The sequence below is a fragment of the Triticum urartu genome, unplaced genomic scaffold, assembly GCF_003073215.2.
Source record: "Triticum urartu cultivar G1812 unplaced genomic scaffold, Tu2.1 TuUngrouped_contig_9880, whole genome shotgun sequence".
In the NCBI taxonomy this organism is placed as follows: domain Eukaryota; kingdom Viridiplantae; phylum Streptophyta; class Magnoliopsida; order Poales; family Poaceae; genus Triticum; species Triticum urartu.
The window spans coordinates 3,962-12,085 of NW_024120967.1; the positions used below are offsets into that span (position 1 = coordinate 3,962).

Genomic DNA, 8,124 nt, shown 5'->3' on the forward strand with positions numbered 1-8,124 from the left:
CTAATTGTGGTTCCGGTCGAGGTGAAGATACCCCGAACAAACCCCTCAAAGGATTGTTTTCCATAGTAACAAGTGACAGTAAATTGCAGCATACTATATAAATGTTTCCTTACAAAATTCCACTTGCCAAAGGCGCTTCACTCCTCGGCAACGGCGCCAAAAAATAGCCTTGATGACCCACAAGTATATGGAATTAATTGTAGCTCTTTTCGATAAGTAAGAGTGTCAAACCCAATGAGGAGCAGAAGGAAATGACAAGTGGTTTTTAGTAAGGTAATGTTTGCAAGTGCTAAAATTGTAAGTAACACAGTAGCACTACAACAAAACATGTCAGTAGACACGTTTTTTTCTAAGACGCTTTTATATTCATCTCTATACTGAAAGCATCTAGTATGTAGGCACGCTTTTTGAGACGATATAAGTACCGTCGCAAATCTTAATTTTAGGGTATATATCATTTATTATTTTTTACATGTGTAAATAGGTACATACGATTTTTGAGACGTTTTAGGATATACATGAAAGAGTTTAACAAATAAATAATAAAACCAAAGTATTTTTTGCAGAAAAAGGAAATTACGGGGCCCATCTATGCAGTAAAACGAGCCCACGTACCGAACTCAGCGCGCGCCCTCCTTCACCTTATCCGCCGCTATGTCCTGAGCCGCCCATCTATGCCGCCGCCGCCGACGGGCTGGCTCCTCCTCCATGGCTCCACCCATGCGCCCCCTCCCAATCTCCATAGCCTCCAACGACCAACTCCATCTCCTGCCTCCTGCAACTAGTCCTGCCAGTGCGCCGCGTCCGCCGCCGGTGAATGCCCTTTGCAAGGACTGCCCCTAGCCCCTCTGCTCCGGTGCTCCTCGGTCGTCCCCGGCCCTTTGCCTGGTCGCTAGGGACGTGCTACTCCACGCCTGCTCCTACCGGGGGCCGCCGCCTGCCGCGTCGGCTCTGGCGCTTTGTTCCGGCCAATCCCGGGCTGCTCGCCTGCTTGGCCGGACTCTGCCGCCCAGGACTTGCTGTCAACAAACAGCAAGCAGGCTGGGACAGGGGTATTTTCTGAGAAAGCTCTCTCTTCTGTTCTTCCTATCAGTGTATGATGAAAATGAAATTAAATTTGAACTGAAAAATTGTGTATCAGCGAATATGCAGGGGACTGTGTATATGTATAACGTATTGTTGATTTGGAAGGGAATGCATATTAATATCAATTTCATTTCATTTTGTAGAAAAAGAAGAGGAAGATATATTTCATTGCAAGTTTCAACACCCAGTGTTTCAGTTGGACTGAATCAACTCCAGAAATTGGAACAACCATAGATTGGACCACCGCCTTTGGCTTCAAACAACCCGCCTTCAATCTCAACTCGAGAAAGTACCTCTTTTGTATCCCATACTCTTTTTTTGAAGTTTTTGGCATGTTTTTATCTATTTTGTTGTATCATTAAGAATTGAGTTTAAATTCTAGAGAGACATACCGTTTGTCCAAAAGTATCAAGCATTGGATGTAAAGTGGACAACCTATTCGGTACTGAAACAATATATGTAGCATGTATGAAGCTGAATCATGCTTATAACACTGAAGAGCACAGTAACTTCCATAATGCAAGTAAGTAGCTGCAATCTTCCAGGATTTTTTATAAATAAATCAGCAACATGCCACTCACCTAAGTTGTCTTTTCAGCGTATCCTACCATGCGCCAATGAGGCAAGTGGTAGTGTATCCTAAAAATACCCTTTTCCTGAAGGTGTAAACACATGCAGCAACTGATTGTGTGCATTAGAATGCACTGTTTGATAATTACTCTCTTAGGCCTTGCTTGCTAACTTTGTAAAAATATGCGACCGGCTACCCTTCAACAATTGCAAGTCACTTGGGGACTGTTTGGTTTCAAGCCAAATGTTGCCAGACCTATGGTTAGGCACACATAATTTCTGAGGTGAGTGAGTGTTCAGTTGGCTCACACGGTTGTGGCTTGCGACTTTACTAGTCACATGATTAAGGAGTATATTTTGGCCACACTTTTGTGGCAAGCCACACTCTGTCCCGAGGGGTAACAATTACTACTTTTGGCTTAGTTGTGGCAAAGTAAGCTTTTAACCAAACTAGGGCGTTAAATTGGTCTAAAGTTTCAATCTAGTATTGTAGATCATCACATATGTTCTCTGTTTCTTGTTCAATGATGTCTTATCTGACTCATTAATCAGTCCAACTTAATATCCCTTTTCCTATTATCCTTAGACCAAATAGATATGACGTGTATGCAGTGCAGCCCACTAATTATTTAGATTGCATTGCAAACGCCCTTTTACACATGCTTTTCATTTTTCATTCAGGTGGCTGCACATATCCTCTAGGTTTCTGTAATTGGGAAGGAGTGTATTTCCAGTATGGTGATAACTGTATATATAATAATACTGACTGTGATCATTGGCCTTTTTTTACCTTCTGTTGTACCTTGATTTTTGTATATGGTGCTTACCTGAGATGCACAAGATCATCAAAGCAGGGAAATTAACATAGTTGTTTTTTTAAAGCACCCTATTATATGGTTTTTATGCTCAGTTTGGATACTTAGATAGTCCAACAATCGTAGTAGTTTTGCATAAGGAAAGAAGTCCCTACAGCGATTAGAAAGAGTAAATATTTCTAGATAATTGAAGGCCCTGCATATATAATACCAATCATGTGCCCTGTTTTATATTTTTGTTTGTTCATGTGCTGTGTGTTTCCTTTCGATGTAGCCAGAGTTGGGATTAGGGGGAGAAAGATGGCAGCATATGTGCAATTGTATTGAACTGAGTGGCGTCTTTGCATACTAGTTAAACCTACAATGGCACATTTCTTTTGATGTTTTTCAATTCAAGGTTGATGAAATATTTTAGGATCCAATCATTGAATTAAAATATCTATGTATTCCATGATTTTCTTGCAAAAAGATTTAAATCAGCTTTCATCTCTTAAATAACACATGTGAAGTTATACACTGACATATGTTTTTTTGTTTCATTACTTCGGCATATCAAAGGGCGATGGATCGAGGTTGGATGAGTCAGCCAAGAGCTAGTGCTGCTTACAAAGATGGTGTCGAGCAATTTCTGTCTTTTGCATTCCATGATGTTCCGGCTGGTGATAGAATTCTCTGTCCTTGTGTAAATTGCCGAAATAAAGGTATGCAGAGTTATGATGGAGTGAAAACTCACTTGAGATGTGATGGTATTCTTCAAGGTTACACTAAGTGGGTTTGCCATGGAGAGGATTACAGTGAACCATCATTTGCATTTGCTCATGTATCAGATAACAGTGGCAATTTTTCTATTCCTGGCATCCCAAGGAATGTTGTTGGAGAAGGCAAACATGGAAGGATGGATGACATGCCAGGACTCTTAAGTGATGTCTTTGCTATGGCTAACAGTTGTGAATCTTTATCAAGCACATCTGATGGTGAATTATATGGCGTTGAATTTGAGAATATGGTACCTAATTCAGTTGAGGATGAGAATGCAGATGCTCAAACAAGGAAGAAACCTAATACGTATGCAAGCTTCTTGGGGGATGCAAACACAAAGTTATACCCTGGATGTAAAGCATTTTCTAAGTTGTCATTTCTCATCACCTTGTATCACATGAAATGCTTACATGGATGGTCACAAGAATCATTTACAATGCTACTTGGTGTTTTGTCTGATGCACTTCCACAGGCACAACTACCAAAGAAGTACTATGAGGTACAAAAAATCATCCGTGACTTAGGCCTTGACTACGAGAAAATTCATGCATGCCCCAATGATTGCATGCTTTTCCGAGGTGAACGAGCTGATCAAGAGTCTTGCCATGTGTGTGGCAGCTCGCGTTGGGTTACAAATGAGAAGAAAGACTCCCAAGCTGAATCTGTATCTAAGCAGAAGAAGAAACTAGCCAAGGTGTTGCGTTACTTTCCTTTGATACCGAGGATTCAAAGGCTCTTTGCAACAAGAAAAACATCAGATGACATGTGTTGGCACGATGAGGGTCGTACTAAAGATGGAAAGATACGGCATCCAGCTAATGGCGAGTGTTGGAAAGATCTTGATGCTAGATACCCCAGTTTTGTTGTTGATCCTCGTAATCCGCGCCTTGGCATTTTGAGTGATGGATTTAACCCTTTTCGGAGTATGAGTTCAAAACATAGTACTTGGCCAGTGATGCTTATCCCGTACAACCTACCGCCTTGGATTTGCATGAAAGAAACATCTCTAATTTTATCGATGATCATTCCTGGACCAGCTTCCCCTGGGAATGACATTGATATATATTTGCAGCCACTGATTGATGAGCTCTTACAGTTATGGGATGGTGTAGACACATTTGACGCTTCCTCGTAGGAGATATTTCCACTCAAGGCTGCACAGTTATGGACTTTAAATGATTTTCCAGCATTAGCTTACCTGTATGGTTGGAGCACAAGTGGTAAATATGGGTGTCCATCATGTGGTCCTTCTACAAGATCATTTCACCTGGATAAGAGTATGAAACTTTGTTATATGGGTCATCGTCGTTGGTTACCACAGGGTCATGTATTTCGAAACCGAAGAAGGCAGGAATTTGATGGCACTAAAGAGACAGAATTGGCACCGACAACTATGAGTGGTAGTTCAGCTTTGAAAATGTTGCAAGGCAGAGTGTTTGTGTTAGGCAAAAAAGGCAATGTAGCAAAGAAAGCAAAGGGTGGAAAGAAGGTCAAAAACAGTGAAAAAGAAAATGAAAAGAATCAAGAACCGAAGCATAAAAGGAAGGAAGGCAACAAGAAGTCAATTAAGAACCAAGGTAAGCCTGAGAAGAAGCCTGAGGATTGGTTCAAAAAATCAATATTTTTCAACTTGCCATATTGGGAACTTAACAAGTTAAGGCACAATCTCGATGTAATGCACATAGAAAAGAATGTGTTTGATAATTTAATTGGAACATTGTTGGATATTGATTCTAAAACAAAGGATGGCCTTAATGCATGGCTTGATTTGGCAGAAATTGGTGAAAATGGAATTCGACATAATCTTCATCCTGCTATAGATGATAATGGAAAAGTAGTATTGCCTGATGCACCATTGACTATGTCTCCAAAAAAGCAAGAAATACTTTGTTCAGTGATGCACAATATTAGGACCTCCGATGGATATGCATCAAATTTTTCTAGGCATGTCAACATGAAAGATTGTACAATCTCAGGTCTCAAAAGTCATGATTGTCATGTTATTCTGGAAGATATTCTTCCTCTAGCACTTCGATCCTGTTACCCACACAAAGAGGTCATGGAAATAGTTATCGGGCTGTCTAATTTCTTCAAGAAACTATGCTCGAAAGTGTTATATGTCTCTGAGCTTGACGAACTTCAAGAGAGTATTGTGATGACACTTTGCAATATGGAGAGAATTTTTCTTCCATCATTCTTTACTATCATGGTGCATCTAATGGTGCACTTGGTTGAAGAAGTTACACTTGGTGGTCCAGTGCACTATCGGTGGATGTACCCCCTAGAGAGGTATGGCACTTTAACTTTGATTTTATTTAATCTTCAATAGTTTTGAGAAGTAACATCTTGCTTAATTAAATTTAGATCATTTGTTCGGCTGAAAGCACTTGTGCGCAATAGAGCATTTCCTGAAGGTTCAATTGCTGAAGGGTATCTTGCCCAAGAATGCTTGACCTTTTGTTCAAGATTTCTAGAAGGAACTACACGTTTTACAAGACCATCAAGAAACCCTGATCCTTCAGACAAGATAACCGCTGCAGATTCTGTCATGACCTCAAGAGACATCAATGTACTGGGTAGCCGCCTTCCTAATTGCATCTTCCATCTCGCTGGTACAGGAAGTAACATAGTGCACTGATTTAGCTGTGCTAACTCGGTCATCGGGGCTTTGTAATGTTTTACTAAGGCTTGACCCTTTGTTTATTTCTAATCTTGCTTGTAAAGATTGTATACTGACCTCATGTTTTGCAAACTGAAAATCTGAAGCATCTCGTTGTAGATTGTGTCATGAGCTCAAGAGACATCAAGGTGATGTGTAGCCATTTGCCTAATTGAATGTTCCAGCTCTCTGTAACAGTGTACGAGTTAGCTACGCTAGCTGTAGACCTGTACATGCCATGCCGCACTGAACTTTTGGTTGAGGTCTGTAGTTTTTGTTAATTTGGCAGATTAACGATGGCGAGGATACCAAGACGACTTTAGGACTTGAACCTTACAATGCATGATGCAAAACATGTGCAGCTTGCTGAAGAAAATCTGCAAGGTCCTCCAAAGATTGATAATATAGTACCAGGAAGGTCTCATGAATCCACTAGCCAAATCAAGATAATTTGTAAGTTTCCATGACTAATCTTCTTCGAATGAGGTTTTTATTATACTGGTTTCTGACATGTTGGGATATTCATGCTTGCAGGGCCAAATGGAGAGACGCGGCAGATTGTAGGGGAATTTCGGCTGAAGAATTTATCCCAGGTACATGGTGGAAAGATAATTGTGGAGACTAACGAAAAAGGTGTTCCGAATGAAAGGTCTGGTTCCATTCTTAGTAGCTATCTTAGCGACGTTGCAGAGAACTCCACATTTGCACCACTGAACATTCCAAGACGGGACAATGAATTATTTGTCCAGAGAAAGAACAACATGATCAAGGATGTAGAGGTACATCATCACATATATCTTTTTTTGATGTATCATCACATACATCTTTTTTTGATGTATCATCACATACATCTTTATTGTCATTTCACATGAAACAATTAAATTTACTTTGTTGAAGGAGAAATTTGTCTATCCATCTGAGACAAAGCAGCTTACACGAGACTGGGTCCTAATGACTGTTTGCAAAAGATGGAGAGCCTACAAATCTCGCTTGAAGAAAAAATATTTCAAACGGAAAGAGAGATCTCTCCAGGAAATTATTAGTGATGTTCCAATAGGTGTTAATAAGCATCAACGGGAGATTCTAGTTGGAATGTGGTGCCAGGATTCACACATGGTTATTATCTCATCCTCTCATGCTCAAACTGAACTCCAAAATTAGTTTGCTAACATTACGTGTCTGCATCTAATTTGTTTGCAGAAGTTATGCGAGAAAAACTCAGAGTGTGCAAAGCAACAGAAGAATCCACACACAACCGGGAGAAAAAGCCATGTCAGGCTACAAAAAGAGATGGTGACAACGATACTTTTCATAGTCTTTGTTACATGACAAATCAATTATCTTCAAAAATAACTATTGGAGGACCTAACATACTTTGCTGGATAGGAAATCAAAAGGAAAGCACCGGTCCACAAGATTGACCTATGAGATGAAGCTCATAAGAAAAAAGATGGCAATTACACAAGCGACAATGTGAAGACAATAATGGTACATTCTACTTATTTTGTCTACAGTCCAACATACAATCTATTCCATAGCATAGTAATGAATTAATAATTATTCCTATTCGATAGGATGCAGCTGATGAGGAGTTAAAAAAAAGGAAAATCGATCATAATGGTAGCCTTTCCATTGACGATTATACTGAAGCCTTTAAAGGTGCACTTGATAAAAGGGCAAAACTTTGAGGTTACTATGATGAAAAGTATTGGAGCGGAGTAAATGTTTCTCAGGGAATAACTTTTGTTGGGAAATCTGACCAAGAAAATCTTCAGTTTGAAGTACGCATGGTGAAAGATAATGTAGAAGATGTCAAAGATGATGTAGAGGATGTCAAAGGTGATGTAAAGGAAGTCAAAGGTGATGTAGGGGATGTCAGAGGTCAGATGGCTATGATTGCTGCATTCCTTGCCAAAAAGTTTCCTGGAGAGATTTGCAGAAATGAAGTGGATTCTCCTACAGAAAATCATCAAGTTAGCATATCAAAAGCAGTTATATTTGTGCAAAGATGAAATTAATGAACACTGATATGCTATTACAATAATTTTATTGCAGGTCACTCCACATGACAGAGATAACAATCTCCAATCTGAATCTTATAATGTTCTTGAACAATCAAATAATGATGTGCAGGAGCCACAAACTACCATGCAGGTAATGTAATGGACTTTTATGTACTATTTAATGCAGATCCATTCTAATGTCTTAGAACTATTGCTTTAATAGGAGTTGCAG

The 8,124-nt window shown here is 39.7% G+C and overlaps 1 protein-coding gene across 16 annotated transcripts; it reads left to right on the top strand.

The window, feature by feature from the left end:
• The first annotated feature begins 610 nt into the window (after positions 1–610).
• On the top strand, positions 611–7,331 carry LOC125532417. 16 transcript variants are annotated; one of them, XR_007294112.1, is made up of 11 exons: positions 611–1,052; positions 1,230–1,375; positions 3,030–4,807; positions 5,006–5,519; positions 5,595–5,806; positions 6,010–6,038; positions 6,179–6,342; positions 6,424–6,668; positions 6,787–7,005; positions 7,090–7,182; positions 7,276–7,331. XR_007294112.1 is itself a non-coding variant. In XM_048696486.1 (9 exons), the coding sequence occupies exons 5-9, from the start codon at positions 6,228–6,230 to the stop codon at positions 7,315–7,317; spliced, it is 714 nt and encodes a 237-aa protein (XP_048552443.1). In that variant the 5' UTR covers positions 614–1,052; positions 1,230–1,375; positions 3,030–5,519; positions 5,595–6,088; positions 6,179–6,227; the 3' UTR covers positions 7,318–7,331. The 16 variants fall into 15 exon arrangements, 3 of the variants coding, with proteins under 3 accessions (XP_048552443.1, XP_048552442.1, XP_048552441.1); XR_007294109.1 differs by having other exon boundaries at positions 612–1,052; positions 3,030–5,519; positions 6,424–6,482; positions 6,580–6,668; XR_007294105.1 differs by having other exon boundaries at positions 3,030–5,519; positions 6,010–6,088.
• Positions 7,332–8,124: the final 793 nt, after the last annotated feature.

Bases quoted from the DNA above. Each gene is read 5' to 3' on its own strand.
- LOC125532417 (XM_048696485.1), top strand. From the start codon at position 6,228: ATGCATGATGCAAAACATGTGCAGCTTGCTGAAGAAAATCTGCAAGGT. The intron at 6,343-6,423 runs GTAAGTTTCCAT...TCATGCTTGCAG, and splicing joins TAGCCAAATCAAGATAATTT to GGCCAAATGGAGAGACGCGG. The intron at 7,006-7,089 runs GTTATTATCTCA...ATTTGTTTGCAG, and splicing joins GGTGCCAGGATTCACACATG to AAGTTATGCGAGAAAAACTC.